At 37.9% G+C, this 18,541-nt stretch overlaps 1 protein-coding gene across 18 annotated transcripts in view; it reads right to left on the bottom strand.

The window, feature by feature from the left end:
- Positions 1-18,541, bottom strand: part of NFIB (nuclear factor I B) — a 436,433-nt gene that overhangs the window by 212,722 nt on the left and 205,170 nt on the right. For 15 of the 18 annotated variants that reach the window (XM_049116123.1, XM_049116122.1, XM_049116128.1 and 12 more), the window contains exon 2: positions 13,160-13,691. In XM_049116123.1, coding sequence (XP_048972080.1) covers positions 13,160-13,691 — 532 coding nt within the window. Of the gene's footprint in view, positions 1-6,300; positions 6,537-13,159; positions 13,692-14,080; positions 18,417-18,541 lie in introns of those variants that run through there. The other 3 variants (XM_035697338.2, XM_025432008.3, XM_035697341.2) reach the window with 2 other exon arrangements.

Genomic DNA, 18,541 nt, shown 5'->3' on the forward strand with positions numbered 1-18,541 from the left:
CCATAACTATTACTATTCAGTAGTCTCATTTGCATGATCTAATATTGTTGCTACATCATGTTTTTCCCTGACAATGTGTTCCCTGGTCCCAGGCACATGGTCTAAAATGGTTGCAAACCACTCGATACATTCAGTACTTCCATAGTTTCTCTGTACAGACGCACACAATTTGTCCTAGAAGTGAACTAACCCTTCATCCTTCACTAAATATTTCCCCTGGAACTGGTACACCCAAGGCTGAATTCACATCCTTGGTGTGACAAACTCAACAATAAAATAGCCTACACTGAGGAGGAAATTATGCCTCGTGGGGCTTCTACAACAGAAGATGTAACATAACTCTATCTCAGAAGTCCCTTCAATGAATCTGTAATAATGCTGTGTGAAAGCAGAGTCTGCTGTTAACTTAAACCATTTCTACAAAACACAGAATAAGACTGGACCAGACTTTAAAATTGAGTCCATTTCATTTTCTTTGGGATCAGTAAGTAGCCATATCAATGCAAGTACCAAGAAAAAAACGGCTCACAAGGTGTTAAACTCAACCTCCTGGATAGTGGATCGAAATGCTCCCATTTCATACTGCATATACCTCGTGTGTCATGTACAAAACTGGGATCTCAAGCGGAAAGTGATTCTGAAAGCCCACACATTGTATTCACCAAAACACAAAAACTTACCAAAAACAATTTGTCTACCTATCCTGATTGTAAATGAATTCCATATTTTATCAGTACTTGGAATCAAACCCTATTATAATTTCATTTTGTCCTCCCATGAACTCATCTTAAACCCGAAATATGTTTCTCTATACACATGTTTTATATTATAAAATGTTGGATACCAAAAGCAGATTAATTTTAGGCCCTAATGCTATGTTTGTTAGTACTAAGAAGTCATTCCAAATGTTCCAAAAGGGATTAATGTAGTATAACAAGTCTATTTAATTATTGTAAGACCAGTGATCCTCATATTACTATAAGCAGCTTTTCCCTTATTTGGAGACTGTAAATAGAACAGATATTGTTACATGATAACCCTAAGTCTTATCCAAAAATTTTAATACTTTACCATCAGAAAATTTGAAGAAATAGGTTAGCATCTCCAGGAGGCTATGAAAGGCAACCAGTATTTAAGAAGCACGAACCATACATGCCTTCCTATTTTAGGTCTACACCGACTTTAAATCCTAAGTGCAAACAAAGCTTTTCCAAGGCATTAGAAAGATAAAATACCAAATCCTTCTGCCATCAACAACAATCCATTTTACATACGTTGAAAAATTTTGGATAGAATTTGCTTCATGTACTAAAATATATGTTTTTTTTTTCATGTATCCCACAAACAGAAGAATAGCAAGTAAATACCAGGTATGTTCTCAAAAAGAAAACGCATGACACCGATTATTTAAAATTATGTGCCAGAATCCAAACAAGCTAATCAATGTTCTGATTCTGCTTGCTGCATGTCCCAGTTATCCTTTAACTGATGAACAAACAGTGAGACAGCTTTTCCTACTAACTCTTGGCTAGAACTCCCAGGTATCATCATCATAGAATGCTTCATGTAAGAATTTTCTTTTTTGTGTACAGCACTAATGTGACATGTGAGTTTAGGCACTTCTCTGGTAGAGACTGTGGGTATGGTGAATCTCTCCACCTTCCAAACCCACTCTGCAGAGCGAGGGAGAGGAGCAAGCCTCCGGCCATGGACAACAAGGACCGTGACGAGCTCCCTGCAGATCTGGCCCACAAAAGTGGCTTCAGGACCACAAGGATCCAGCCACCCAGAGCCACTAAAGTCAAACACTGATCCCAAATCTAGCATGAGAAGAAGGGAATGTTTGAACCCCCTCCCAGTTGGCTCAGTGTTGTTCTTAGTAAAAGTGAAATCACTTTAAGTAAGAAATAGGAACTTTTTTCCTCTGGAGATCATTTAATTTTCTTAACACCATAAAAAGGATAAACGGGGAAGACTGACTTAAAGGAGAGGCACTAGATGGTAATAAAGTCAAAACAATTCATGGAACTAATTAAACGTTTTGAGTTTTGACTCAACTTGGGGTCATTTCTGAACAACGCACTGTCAGATTTAGAGTCTAAAAACCAGCAGCATGTTCTTCGACAAGAACAATCCAGTCTAGCCACATATCATCACGTCTGTCCAACCAAATTTAAAACTTAAGTGTAGTTCTCCCAAATGCTGGCAATTTAATTTTTTGGTAAATAAAAGTCTTAGGCTTTTACTGGAATGCAATGAATTACAAGTCTTGCTAGGACACCCTTCATTTGATATCAAAGTTAAGTTATTTATTCAGAGAGCTGCTAATAAAATTATTTTAGTCCTTCCTTTGAAATATTCCTAGTTTGATCAAGAAGTTACTTCTCTGGCAAATCTGACATAAAGGATTGCTAAACTGTACAGTGATCCTAACTTAAGTAGATTTTAAAACCATATACAACTAGCTAACTTCCTCTGCCTACATTCAGAGGTTTTACCAACAAATATCTATTCGCATCACTGTCATCAGAGACTTCAATTTTCTCTTGGGAATGTCTCATCACCTGATATGTAAAAACTAATTAGGACCTCTTCCTTCAACCTCCAATCACTCCTCTCCAACATCAGCTTCGCTCCTCTACATTTATCTTTATGCTATGTTCCTTTATAACGAGTAATAATGGCTATTTATAACATCACTGCTTTTGCTTACATGAATTATTTCATTTAATCCCAAAACAGTCTTGTAAAGTAGACATTTTAATCCCCATTTTACAAAACAGAAAACCAAAACACATGGAGCTGAACTGGCTTGACCAAGGTCACAAAGCTGATAAAGGGTAGAACCAAGAGCAAATCCCTAAATGTCAGATGTGTGCACTTACTTTCTATGTTGGAAAAAATCTAAAACGGCCAGAAGAAGGGAGCTGTGTTCAACTCCAAAAGCAACCCCAAATTCAAAGGCTGGCATAGTATTTTAAATTTCATTATATTTGCTCTCCAATCTATGAAGAAACCGTCCTTAAATAGTTCCTGCAAGATCTAAGCCCTACCTTTCTCTTTTTTCTTTTTTTTCCAACTTCACTTTTCCTCTTCAACTCTCTGGAGCGTACTCCCAAGCACGCACACGCACAGCAACATCCACCAATTACCTATGGTCCAGGAACATAACCTCTTTGAACCCGAGAGATTGTTCTAAATTCTTTCAGTGGAGGAACTGAGGTTGTCTTCAAGAAGAAGTAATAGACATTTCTGAAATTCTCAGGGGCTGGTCGCTGTTTTCCAACCACAGTCCCACTGCATCTGTCCCATTAGCCCTCTAACCACATCCAAACCCCACTCTACGTTGGCTCTACCACTGAGGGAGCCAACGAGTGAGCACAAAGTCAAGAGAGATGCATGTCTTTGAGTCTAGACTGGTTTTTATAGAACAGAGAGAAAGAAACTAAGGCTCTTGAGTAAAATCAGATTCAGTGTATTTCATACTCTCTTTCTTGAACCCCTGGGATGCTGGATTACCAACACAATTAATGCTGAGAGGCATTTAAATTCCTTGATCTTGTGAACATTCCCAGTGGGGGGGGGGATAGTTTAAAAAAACAGCCCCCCCCACCAAAAAAAAAGAGAAGTAAAGTAAAATACTCTCACCTGCCATTTTTAGATATTCTTTAAAATGGGAATAGAAAAATCTAGTGCTTTTCTCCCAAGGTTCTAGTGCCTGTGCCACATTGTCTCTCATCTGTCAGTGTATCCACACACATGTATAAACAGTATGCGGCATACAAGTAAGGAAATGCACATTCTAACTTAAACTTCCTTTTTTCCACTAATAATTTAAAAATAAAATGTAACAGCTTGGATTTTAAATATTTAATCTGGCAAATATAGGAAAAATCATGAACTACAATGTCATATTTGGCAAAGAAAAATTTGGTAGGATAAAAATATCTGTGTTTTAACATTTTAGAAGGCATTTCCAATATTTTAAAAATAAAACTATTTCACTGCTTCAGAAGAGAACAGAGGTAAAACTCCATTTTTGCATATGGGTCTTCATAAAGAATAGAAAAACAATTTTTGTATTCATTAAAATAAATATTTAATTTCATATGCTGGCAAAAGTCCCCACAGAAATAAAAACTTCAAATCTACTAAAGGTTCGCTACTATATATTGGGACTTAGCTATTTAAGTCACAAAGAATAGGCTTCCTCTAAAACTATAAACTGACGTGTAAGGTGGAATACATAAAGTTACAACATGACTGATTTTTTCTTAAATTTTGTTTTGTCCTACATGGTTCGTACAAGGCTTTTTCCAAAACTGGGCAAAGATTTATAGGGTGAAGTTTAAATGTCAGTTGTTTTAGGACTTACATATTGGTAACCAAAAGCATAACTAAATTTATCGCTTTTACCCTATGTAATGACAATAAAATATTTTTATTGTAACAGCTGAAAATGTTGAAAAGCAATTATTGAGGAAATCATAAATATAAAAAGCTGAAAAGTCGACCTCAGAAGAGTGGGGAAAAGGAAATTGTGATATGCATCATCATAAAACACGGAAACTGAAAATCTAAGCAGAAGGAATTCAAATCCCTCCAAATGCCAGAATACTATCCCCCACCTCTTGTAGCAAGGAGGGCTGCAAATTTGTCCCCATCACTGTCAGCAAACAAAAGAAAGTCACTTCTACAGCCAGACCATGTCAAACAGAAGACATAGCTACTGCAGAGGGACGCCTTGAATCCACTGGGGTGTAAAGTCAGGGCTGGGGCTTTTTGTCAGCTATTACCATAAAAGAATAAGAGGAAACAGTGACATTACTGCACAATAGAAAGGTCAAACAGCTTGCAGCCATTTCGTGACCCAGACAAGTCAAGGTCAAAGGATTCAGGTAGCAACTTAGCCAGGGCATAAGTTACAGCACAAATGAATTGTTTTAACACATCAGCTTTGGTCAATTAAACCTAACAAGGCAAGTTGCATCACGTAGCAGGGTTCCTGACACCAAGGCCAGAAGCTGAGACCGACCTCATAAAACAAGGCTTTTAACATAGCATAGCAAATTTAAGGTAATCCATCCAGAAACTGCAGATGTCAGAATAATAAAATACAAGTTGTCCTAAGCAGGCACATTTTTCACACTTTAGATTTCACTAATAGAGGGGTATAGACTTCATATTGACATACTAGTGTTATTAACATAGGCATAAAGGTAATCCCCTACTCACAAGAGTTACAGAATACACTCCACTTCAAATAACTTTCTTAACATCTGTGCTCATGATTAGATTTTTGTCCTAAGCTCTGCCATTCCCTGTTAACAGTGATGCATTTTTCCATGTATTTTTTTTCAATGGGAGTTTTGAAAAATCAAGTTTTTAAAGGAATCTTCAGCTTCACTCAGTATCAGAATATATATTAGGGTCACTGAATATTAACTGACGCTTGTTAAATGCTTCTGTGTCGTTTTGTGGGAGATGTGTGTATTTTAAAATTCAATTGAATACCATTTATTAGGGTCTTCTATTTTGAGAAACAGAGTTAGAGCTAACCAAAAATTTTAAACTACATATACTCAGAATAAAGAATTTTTTCAAGGGCAATTCTTTCTTTCTTTTTTGCACTTGTTTAAACAAATCCCATTTTCAAATGATTTGTGCTTCATCCATAACTTACTACATGCTCTGAACTGCCTCAAAATGGGATTCCGAAAATATACAACCTCCAGGCAACTCTCAGCTAGTAAAATTACTTCATCCATCACCCCATATTTTCAATTATATAGTCCTTATTCAGAGTTCTTTAATTTGTCTGTGATTCATCAATGCTGTCCTGTTTAAACTATCATCATAAAAGAGAGAATGTGTGTTTCTAAGTGTTTTATTATAAACAATATATTTATGCTCAAGAAGAGCTTGCATTCCTATCTCAGAACATTGCTGATGTACATTTTAGGGATTTTTTTTGCAATGTGTGGCCTTCAATTCAGCCTCAAGGTCTTTCCACCTCATTGGTTAATTGCTAGCCATTTCTTCCAATTTTCTGAATAATATAACAACCCAAAGCCCAGCCATTCAAGTCCCATTAGCCTCACATCCTGTACCGTTCAGTCTAATACAAGCTAATCCCACGGACTCACTCCTCACTACACGCACTTCGTTTTCACAAGTTCTCTGCAGTCTGATGATTTATCCTCTATGCCAAATCCTCACAACTGAATTCAGTTAAATTAACCACATCGCGTAATTAGAGTTCAAGGACCCAAGAATGTTCTTTAAAATGAGATGACATACCACGTTGCCACAGAAAAGCGCACATGATTCAGAGGAAGCTCCCCTCTTGCTATGCTTGGCGCTGAGGCACGCTGTTGTAATCACTCCGGCTTCCCATCGCATAACCACTAGTCCTTGAGATTTCTAAAATTATTCCTCCTCCACAAGGATGGAGGGAAAAAAGTTGGAAAACTTTGCTCTGAACATTACGTTGGCTAATCACTGGCTCTGCCACAGCACAGAACAAAAACGCCTCAAGTGTCTCAAGTTCTGCTTTCAACTTCCAACTAGAAAATGCTATTCTTTCCCAGGCTGAAGAGAAATTTCTACCCCAAAAGCGAGTTGCATGGTAAGGGATCCCCCCAGACCGTGCCCCCATCATTTTAGATATTTAATGATCTCCCGTCTCAGAAAGTTTTTCCTATGCTATTTCCACTCTCTGTAACCCTACACTTCCAACAAAGCAATAATTATTCCTTTAATTATAAAGTCAGTTATCATACAAGCCACTGGGATGCCAGAAGTGAAAACTTACTTATCTCAACTTTTAAGAATTCCAGAGAATTCTGACTCAGCCTTGCATTGGGTCGGTCCCTGCCTCGTCAGGTGCTGAAATCCTAACAGGTCAGCAGAGATGTGAAGGGCCAAACAGTGTCGTTACAGGGGTTTTCTTTTTAAGCCCATTGGCCTGGTTTTTCAGTTCAATCAAGCATAATGAACGTATATTAGGAGAAAGGCTTTACTAAGTCCGATATCTTGGATTGTTTCAAGTAGTAATGCCGAATTTGAAAGGAAAAAGTTAAGGGAGGATTAAAACTTGAATTTCCTTTTAGCGATCCCCTCCTAAGTTTAGAAGGAAATTTACGGAAAAACAACTAAGTAAATAAGAGATCCTACCCACTCTCTGTTACCTCCATGCGTGGAAATACTCCCTATGTACCACTTTGGGAAATAGCAACTTTAAAGAACTTAGGCTGTGGCCATAGATGCCCTCCCTAAGTGGCCCTGCCCAGCTCCCAGGCCCATGCTGAGTCTGTCAAAGAGTCACCTTTGGGAAACCCAACCACCATCTCCTGTCTCTGCAGTCCATAGTTCCTCAAAACTTCCATTATTCCTGAATAATGAACAGCATTTTCATTCTTTTACACATGGAGTCACTGTACCCCACAAGAGGCATAGTGCACTAAATTTGCAAATCCAAACCCATCATCTAGGTGAATATTTTTTATTATAAAATGTGGACTGCTGTGTATGGAGAGTGGGGAGGAGGGTAGAAGGTGGAAGGGATGCCTAATGCTGTCAGTAGGATATCTTTCCAACTGTGCTGCCCCAAGAGAGTGGGTCACTATATATATTTTTTTAATGTTTGGAATCATAATTGATGTAACAAACAAGCCTCTCCCTTCTCTCTCTCTCTCTCTCTCTCTCTCATTCTCTCTCTCTCTCATTCCCTCTCTCTCTCCACTTTCCCTTTGAAAAGTGAAATCATATTAACAGCAATGCAAGAGCTTAGTTTGCCATATCAGAACACAGATGCCAAGCTTCCCCAGCTGGCAACTGGGGCCTCTGCGTTTAACTCTTGAATTGTCTGGCAGAGCTATCTTAATGGCAGGGACATCATGGCAGAGAGGGTGAGCTTCTGGCCCCCAGACTCTGTTTTCTTCTTATCAGTGAGAAAATGGCTAAGTATCTTATCTTACAATATATGTTCCCACAAAGGTCTCATTAAGCCTAGGAGCAAGACATGCCAGTAAGAGCTATTCTTTATCTGGTGAATTGTGTGTGAGCCAGAATGCAAACAAATGTGCACTGGAGTTCATGAGTTCAGTCAAGGACAGGATGCTAGATGGGAAAACTTAACAGTGTTCCCCTAAATCAAACGTGCACACAAACTTTATGCTCTCTGAGCCCTTCACAATGCCAGCAGCACACCAGATCACCCTAAAGAGCAGCCTCATTTTAACAAATTACGAAATCTTAGTTTTTCCCCAAAATGGGAAATACCTGCAAATGAAGTGAAATTTATTAAAATGTTAAAATCCGCTGTCAACTTGCAAACAATTATCGACATACGCTTTTCATAAAGAAATAATGGTTACCCAAAAGGATTCTAAAAGTCAGTAACTGAGGGAGGAAAATAATTCTTAGCATTTGCTTCCTCGCTAATGATATGTGACAACCGGGAAGGATTTTATTTCAAAAACAGTAACAACGATTACAGCCTCCCCTGTAAACAAGTCACATTTTTCACAACGTCAAAATGTACTTCAATTATCATAACACTTAACAATAAAACAACGAAAGTTGCCATCCAGCAGTGGATCATGACTTTAAGGGTTCCCCAAGGCTACAGGAAACTCCTCCTTGAGGAGAGCCATGAGCCATGAGAGGTTCCTGGACTCTCTTCAGTATCCGAAACATGTTTAATAGGAGTGCAAAGTACGGGCCAAAAATCAGTTAGGCTGACTTAGTTTAAACTCTAATCTGTTCAGTTCAGGACAACAGTTACTATCTCTTGAGATCTTTAAACTTCTTGTGTGTTTTGAGCTTTGTCTTCAAAACCCTTCCCTGCCTCAGAGAAAGCCCAGGCCCCCCTCCACCCCCCACCCCCACCCCGACCCCCACCCCCTGTTCAGACAGGACACAGCCTGGACTCAAGGCCTCCCATAGGCCAGACTTCTTCTCTGCAGCCCTTTGGGTAGGACTGCTAATCCTTCTTATTAATTAACGAGATAATGGTGGTTAACCGGAAAGCAATATTAATGCTAACTATCTAGGAAACGTCAACCAAAATTATTTTAGCCTTTTGGTTGGTTTTCCTGGTGTGCAGAACGGTGCACTGAGAAGCCGGCAACATTCTGATGCATAAGTGAGGAATTCAGGAATGAAGGATTTGTATCAGACCTGAACACATAGGTTTCCTCATGAAGGTTTGCTTGTTTTTGTTTTTGTTTTTGTTTTTAACATTTACCCTGTTCCACATTACTAACTAGAAAGATAAGTTAGATCCTCTCAACATGTTACTGTAAAATATGGAAGGGTGGAAACCGAGTTAACGACAAATGGCATAAAAAATAAGCAGTGATGTGACTGCAAACCAGAGTCAGTCATAATGAATGCATTATATATCCCTACATTTAGCCAGTCCTCCACACCCTCACTGCACACCCGGCATCCTACAGCACACTTATGTCCCAGGAAGGTGTCCTGTGCAAGGCGTGCCTGGTTTTTGTTTTGTTTTGTTTTGCTTTGCTTTCCTAAATGCAATAACAAAGACAATATGGGGAATAGGTACCACCTGCCCAAGAATCATTGGACATCTTTAACATCTTTGGGAAAATGGAGGCCACTTTAGAGCTATTTTTTTTTCCCTCTAATCTAACACAGCCTTAAAAAAAAAACCACCTAAAAAATAAAAAGGAAGGGTTTTATATTAGCTAAGGTTTGCTGCAGCAAACAAGCAAGCAGCTTTCATTCAGGGATTGTCAAAAACTTTCCAGTGTGCCCACTGCAATGCGGATGCCAACCAACGAATCAAAGGCATTCAGCAACTAGACAAAGAGGGTCTGATGCCAACCTCGGTGCCACTGGCAACCATTATTGGCATCAAGCACAGTGTCTGCCTTTTTTTTCCCCCTCGCCTGGCACTTCACAAACAAAATGGCGGTTCTTGTAGCAACGGAACACCGAAGCGCAGCCCTCTGAATCAGTAACGTCAAATGATTTTATGGATTTAAACGCAGTTACTCCCACATGATGTGTATATCTGAGGTAAAGTGGGGGGCTTATATAATTTTATAAATGACTGTATTGAACATGACCCTTTATAATGTGGAGAAATAGAAAAAAATGGACTAAATTGCGGTCAATCGGGCTATATGCACAGAAGAAGCTGAATAACAAAGAGATTTAGCTTTAAAGAAAATACTGCCTTGTGGCCATGTGATGCAAAGGTCTAATGAACTATATATCAAAAGTGATTTCAAAATGCATAAATTTTTCCCCAAACCATATCAGATGCAGATGTAGAACTAGAGCTTGTGTCAAAGCTCTAGTAACTCTTTCCACATTTCAAAAAAGATGAGGCTGCTGGGCATGAAGAAAAAAAAAAAAAAAAAAAAAGAAGAAGTGTGGGTTGAACCAAAAGGGAAAAAGGGAAAAAGAAAAGCATAGGAAGTTGGCCAACAATGGAACTTTATTATATGTTGGTCTTTATTTCATCCTCCAGAAGAGATGCAGTTTGTGATCTTGTATAAATAACCAAGAGGACTATTGACATTTCTAGATCTGGAAATTGTCAATATATTGTAACATCACTCCACACTGCAATGCGGATGCCAACTAACAAATCACAGGCATCCTGAGCTAAACAAAGAGGGTCTGATGCCAATCCTGGTGCCAGTGGCAACCATCTTTGGCATTCTCTCTGTTCTTTCTCATGTTTTCCTCCCAGTCGTTTAGAAGTGGGGAGACAGAGAAAAAGGGGGGGAAAGGTAATTTTGTTGCTCATTCTGTTGTAAACATTACAGTTTTCACTTCTTATTTTTCTTTCATGCTTTTCTTCATACTTCTTTGCCTGATTTATAAAACCGACTTAAGTGGGTTTTCATGTACTTAGAGGAGAAATAAAGTCTTGATGGGAAATAGGCAGCACTTTGATTGACTACAGACTTATCTTTGTAAATGCTTTCTCCAATCAATTGCACTGCAAAACAACATAATTAACCTACATTTGACCAATAAAAAAAAAAAAGATAGAAATTTTGAAAAAAGGAAAACACAAAAGCATCCTGATATGACTTTTTCAAAGAAAGAGCCAACAGATGTTAAGAAGAGATGATGCACGGGCAGGAAGGAGAGGATACAACTTAGATGTACAGGATAAAACAATGAAAGCTTTTTATGATAGAGACTCAAAACAACGACAAAATCAATGTTTTATCTGAAAACATGGTCTCCAGGAGTTGCTTCATGATTATCATGGCCAATGGTGGGATGCAAAAGGCATTAATGCATTTTTCTTTCTTCAATCTATCTCCACAAATCCAAAGGATATGTTCTTTATTGTCAGTTCATCAACCAAGAGAGTTGGCTGCCTGCCCTGGGAGTGAATGTACATGCTTGCACACCTCAAGGGCTAGCCTTCAAGCTAGTTAAAATGTGAGCAGCAGTGAAGTGGTTGCAAATCTTGCCTCCCTGCACTAAAAAAGTTGCATGACCCACTTTTTAAAACTTTACTTCCAGCCTTGACTTTCACAACACACTTGCAACACATTCACAATCAATCCAACACATATATACAGCCCACCTTAGGATGTCACCTCCTAGACAGCTGTCAATCAAATTAAGTGTCATGTGTTAATGAGCCTTTATTTTAGGACACACAGGGTGAAAAAATATTTTTCCCTAAAGCATGGACTTGAATTCTTAAATGCATGGTTATGGCAAATGCAATGTTTCAAAAAAAAAAAAAAAGTAATAGTTTCAAATATATCATGTCCAGCATCTTATTTAAAATCAAACTAAAAATGTTTAAATGACATTTAAGCATATCTCTAAAAGTGTATCAAGAAATTATAAAGACAAAAGGCACATAACAAGTACCTAGATATCTGGTCAAAAGAATAATTTTGAGATTTTATTTTTTCTGGGTGATAATAAAGTTCATACCAATTTACTGAATCCCGCATTTATATAATGAACATCAGATAACCCGTCTGCCACCTGACTATCTGCAGGCCATTTCCCTACCACCAGGCCAAGTTAGGAAATGACCCCACCATCTGTGGCGGATCAAACTTCAGTCCACTTTTCATATGCTGGTTTTTAAAATGATGTTTTAATACGGACTATTGCTAATACGTGGGAATCTATATCTTGACACATTTATTTGAAAAAAAGAAATTCTCACTTACTTAATGGAAAATATAAAATAATAATAAAGAAACATATTTCATGAACTCAAAAAATACTCAGCAAAAGTACCCCCTATTTTTGACTCATCCAGGCAACATTTATACGACTGTCTTTATCAAGTATTTTTTAATAGGTATGGTATGTGGTTTCTGCATTCTTTTTGAGATTTATTTTAAACCAGTGTAACCAGTCCACTTTCGTTCTGTAAGGAGAGCTGCAACTTTTGTCCTCAGTAAGTTTTATGAATTCACATTCAAGTAAACTAATGATATTAAGTATTCCCAAATCACGCTGGAAAAATATTATAACATAAATTATTTAAACAAGAACTATAATCCATGTCATCTATGGCGAATATTACACAATCAAAGGTAGGTGTTGATAGAAATATTTAAATTAAATAAATCTGGGTCTCCGTAAGATACGCTTTCTGATACTGGCTATCTCGAGCATTTTGTAATAGGAAACGTTAGGTCTCTTTTCAGTGCAACAGGACTAGATGCGTGAACAAAGTTCATCTACCCTGTTAGTTAAGAGGCCAATACATAGATTATTAAAAAGCGATCTGACTCTGCATAAATAAAGTTACATTTTCAAATTGAGAAAAGATGAGTAGATGCAAGGAATGTAGCCAAGGACAAAGAAGTGAATTGTAATAAACTGTACTTTGCAGACCATTCTGTGTCTTTGAAAAGGTATATTATTTCAAAGACATTTCAAAACGCATCTCTTTGTGGTCTTTTGCAAAATACCCATGCCTATCTGAGTATGAAAGCTCCATGTCTATGTCCATGGCTGGCACATGGCAGTGGACATGGGAGGAGAAGAGGGCCGGTCACTCTACCCAGAGTGGGTGAAGGAGATCTAGGGGCCTCGAGGACCATCCAACCCAAGCCAGATATTCCGTATAAGGGGTTTGTGGGCAGTGTTTGCCGTACCAGAAGAAAGAACAATCTGCTCCTACCTTGCTCCTGCACGTAGTATGCCAAAAACAAATCAAGCTCCTTAACTGATACTGTGATATGATGTGGCTGGACACAAAGTGCTGGGTTTGTGCAATGTGGGGATTTCATGAGCCGCTCTCCATCGGTACTTTCCAAGGGGATGCCTTTGAACAGGATCACCATGACTAGATCCAGACGCCAGACTTTGTCTGCCTGTCGCAGGCAGTCGATTCTCCTAATCTTACCCTTCTGGTCGGGATTGGATAAGACACAGCACGGGTGCTTCTTGCCAGTCACGGTGAGCACAAAGTCCTCTCGGTACTCCTGGCGGATGTCTTTGCGCAGTTTGGCCAGGAGCCTGGATGCCCACTTCTGTTTGATTTCAGGCTTTTCGCTGAGAAGCTCATCTTTGACTGCTCTTTCTTCATCCTTTGACATTCGCTTCTCGTGCTTTTTAAAGTACTTGCGTTTCCGAGCCTGCAGGTTGAACCAAGTGTAGGCGATTGCACGGACATGTGGAAGTAGTGCCTCGATGAATGGGTGAAATTCATCCTGTGGAAGATGAAGAGGGGGGAGGAAGGAGATATACACAGTCAGCTTAGTTTTAAAGGCTCAAAAAAATAAATAAATAAAACTATAATCCCTTCCCAATTCCCTATAAAAAGTTGTGCACAAAAACAACATTCTTTTCTTATTTAAAATGATCAAAATAGTTGAAGAAGAAAATAAAGTATGCCAAGCAGTCCCTTTTTCCACCAAAATTTACAGGTTGATACTGCCTCTTCAAAAGACAATAAGATTTATATTTGTATTTCTACTCTGGCCCCATCCCCCTCATTCCCACCGTGCATCCTACATTCTTTAAAACGTAAGTAACCAAGGTGCTTGGCATCTAATTTAATATTTAAATATTTGATTGACCAACTAACACTAAGCAGTACCATTTTACAAAGAACACAGTGAGATTTTTTTTTTTTTAATCGGAGCAGAGCTGTTCAGAAGGCAGGAGCGATGCCACAGTTCATTTCTCTTCTCTGTGGCACAGAAACACAAAGCATATAGATGCTCAGTGCAATGCCACACAGTTCCCGCTTTTGGAGCATGCTCTCAGCAAGAGGCTGCTGGTGGCACAAAGAGCATGCGCCATTAAACTTGATCCATTTTCTTATCAAACGTCCAACATTCCAACACTGAAACAGCACCATTCCAAGAGTGGTAACTAGAGAAACCGGTATACAGTGAGGGAAAGTGGGCAAAGGACACAGCTTGTCGTATCAGTGTCCTGAACAGAAGGTTTCCATACTTTGAGCAGTGCGTTCTCTCCCTCCACCACCAACACTAGCCTCCAAGACACACACACACACACACACACACACACCACACACTCAAACACTCTCCGATTCTCTCGTAGACACACAGACACACTCTTTCGTTTTTCAATAAAAGTTTCTAAAGTTAAAAACAAAAATTATCTGAATGTTCTTCCGGCAGCTTTCCTACAGAACCTGAAGCCCCACAGAGTCAGTTAATTTGTTAACCGATCACATGAGTGTGGCAATTATTCTAAACCCCTTAAAAATCAATCTGAGGTGAACAATGAAAAATGGCAACTTGGCACCAACTTTACATGCTTTGTGTCTCTGCATGCGGTGGCAGGGTGACACCAGGAGTGCACCGCTGGTCACTTACTGCTTTTGTGGAATCAATACAATTCATTTGCTACGCATGTGAATTCTCCGGCAGGACTGTGAGTGCATGTATGAATGGCTTGTGAATCTGCACGTGTATAGATTGCACAGTATCCTGTCTTTTGAATTAAGTGGTTTACCTTAGGTTCCTGCATTCTTACTGCCTGTTCCATCTAAGCCTTTTTAAGGGAGGGAGGCAGGGAGGAATGGCAGATAATCTTTACCTACAGATATTTCAAGTTACTTCCCAAAGCAGTTAGTGTTTCATTACTTCCTGCTATAGGTAAAACCTGTCTCATAAGCTTAGGCCTATTACTGGTTAGAGAAAGAGCTAACATCCTGTGCAGGCATACTGTATGCATGCTATAAACCAGGATCTGAAGCAAATAAGAAGTTCCACTGCGGCCACTTTTCTGGTCACACTGACTGTATTGTCACCCCAACCAGGAAAATAACTTTCTCTAACTTATCGTATTCCAAAACTTAGAATTTACATATGAGAGCTAGTCACCCTGAATTATGTGGAATAAATTCAATCTAACCAGCAGACTGATGAATTCCACGAGGGTAAAGATGAAGAAAGTGCAACTCATGACACTCTAACAAAGAAGGTGTCCACCAAAAAAAAAAAAAAAAACAACAAATCCCCTATGGTTTTGAATCCATTTTTAGGATGAAATTCAAGTTTTCAATGCTGAAGACTGCGGCGTGTTCACAGTACGCGTTTCACATACGGAAAAGGTGTATGTCCCATCCAATCAATAATGCAGTTATCAAGTGTTTTAACATATTGCTGTAAAATGGTCCTGTGGCAGAATGAGTATAAATCAAAATTTTCTAACAATACAGAATGCAGATGATTACATCACAGCATGAGGCATAACCAAATGCCATAGAGGAAATCATTACACCGATCAGTAGTTTCCAGCAGAGATTTGAACAATTCGGTTACTATGTGAGCATATTAAAGTAGGCCATGGAAAGAGTTAAACCACAATCTGTTCTTTGTGTGGGAAGGCAGCCCTTGCTCACAGCAACCACAGCCCATGATAAGACCTCCCTAGCTCCATATACTTTCTGATGCCATGCTTTCGGCTTTCACTGTAACTACAAAAACTTTGTTTATCCCCCTTAGAAATAATGCAAAGGAAGCCCTGCTTAAGGAAATGTGGGCTCAAACATGCTTCGGGAACTCACTTCCTATAATCTGACTCTTACCATGATTTACTGATATGATTTAAAAACGTACATACATACTCATCAGCTAAGGAGTTGAGAATGTAAAGGATACAGGGGTGGGGGGAGGGCTTTGTCTCATTCATTTTACCCTTGCCACGCTTGTATAAATGCTATATTATTGCAACAGCGATTAGGCTGTGCGGTAACTCTTAAATGCTTACATCCTTAAGTACTATGTTCAGTGACATTTCATTTTCTTATAAAGACATCAAACATACTATTGATTAAATCTGTTTGAGTTTCAAATCATCATGTAGTAAATCTAAAAATTTTAATAAATTATTTTAAACCATCAAAATGCAAATTTGAGAACTGAATTTGGAATTTCTTAGCAAATGCATACAAAACAATGTTTTTTTTTAGATTGCCTTTAGTTTATTGCCAATGCTGCCAAATAATGTTTTAAAACATACTTTTTTTCTTATTGACAAATAGAAATAGCAAACTTTCTCAGCCCATAAAGTTGCCTTATAAATATGCTTCAGTGTTTTACTATTCTGTGGATTCCTTTCAAGTGAAACACTTGACAAGGAGACATAGCCTCCAAAAAAATGATGATAAGTAGAGCTTTGTTATAAGTCACATACACTTCTGTATTAACATGCCTTAAATGTCATCTCCCAAATATGACTGTTTTCTAACACTGAGTTGCAATATATTTTTAGTAATTTTGAGTGACATGGATAAGGAGAATAACTGTCTTCATCCAAAAAGAGAAGTGATAAAGGTATTCAAATGTCTTAATTAATAGGTTATCATAATAACACTTTAAACCATTAGGAAAGTCGTTTTTTTGTTTTTGTTTTTGTTTTTTAAGCTAAGCATATAAGTGACCTAAGATCCAATGGTTCTGTACTAAGGTAATATGTCATCTCACCCTTTCAGAATTTCTATTAAAATTCATTGACATTCCTCTTTTAAAACTTCCTTTAGTTCAACTAAATTGATAACATAAATAACCAAGTTACAAATAGCAAAGGTAAAAGTAAACAATCCTAATTCCACCAGAAATATTTATTTTTCTTCACAGAAACAATGGTTTCCATGAAAGGGATGGAAAATTAGACCAATATAGAGGTAGAAGAGTAAACACTAGATATTCTTGGGGCACTGATATATAACAATAAACCATCAAGAGTATGTTCCACGAAGAACTTGAAATTTTAATAATTCAATGCAATCATGCCAAGTAAAAGTTTTATGAGGGGTTTACATTACTTTTAGAAAAAGCAAAATATGAAATCATACATGATGGTTCTTATTTTTCCTTTCCTATCTGACTTATACTGAAATATAAATACTGACTTATATGGATATACTGACACTTTTATATAACATTTTGCTAAATATCAACAACTGTAACTGTAGCTCCTTTTGAATTAAAATTCTTTCTAAAACCTAGATACTTTATTGCAACTGAGACACTAAAGTTTTCAACCAATTAGGAATGCTTCTCTATTCTGTATGTACACATCCTAAAAAACATTTTGCTATAGCTAGTAGACTCTTACAACACAAAACTGAACTACTGGTCTAATATAAGAGTAACATCGCTAATGTGCCCTTACTTCTGCAACATCTTACATTACCTACCCATAAAGTCACAGGTATATTAAATGAGAATTGGGAAGCTACAGTTCCTTCTGGAGTATAGGCCTTAAATCCCAAAAAACTGTTTTAATACGTCAACCTACATTTACATTATTGAAACAAGAGAGAATGTTAGTCATCATGAATTAGTGTTGGTTAAGTATGTGTTCTTGAATACTAATGTGATAGCTGAATGATCATGCTGTATATGCTCCTAATATTCCATATGTCACGATGCTGCAATGTTATTTCCAACTTACAGAAATTAAGATAAAGCTAGTGACTTTACAGTGCATATTCAGAGGAAATAAAAAATGCAGTGTAATCGCTAGCAAGGTTTTTGAGCAGCTGATGCTAGAAATATAAATTAATATAGATAAGCAATCCTTTACAGGTGAGGATAAGTGATGCAGTACTTTGTAAGCGAAAAAGCCTACCTCAATTTGTTTTATTTGAACTACGCTTCAATAATGTAAAAATAATGCCAAATGAGCGTGGTTTACCAGAAAGAGAAAAAAAAAAAAAATCCTGATCGGTAATACGAAAGGTAACTTTTACAACTGAAGGCAATTCGTTATACCTGAAACAGTTTCATCATCATATTTATTGGCCATTATTCATACCTTTTAAAATACAAATAACTCAGCAACTCATTTTTCCAGTTTTGTTAAATTAAAGTGCACGTTACTTGCTGAAAATAGCCATATCTAAGTTAATCATACTCAGATGCCAAACAAAATATAAACAATAAAAAATGTGTCAGCCAAAAAGCTACAGGACTGTATCCAATCACTGAATAAGCCTTATCATTGTTTTCATCTTCATTCACAATTTATGAATGCCTCGGTCCTTTCCAATCACAATGGCTTCTAATTGTCATACAAT

This window comes from Canis lupus, chromosome 11 (genome assembly GCF_003254725.2).
Source record: "Canis lupus dingo isolate Sandy chromosome 11, ASM325472v2, whole genome shotgun sequence".
Lineage (NCBI taxonomy): Eukaryota > Metazoa > Chordata > Mammalia > Carnivora > Canidae > Canis > Canis lupus.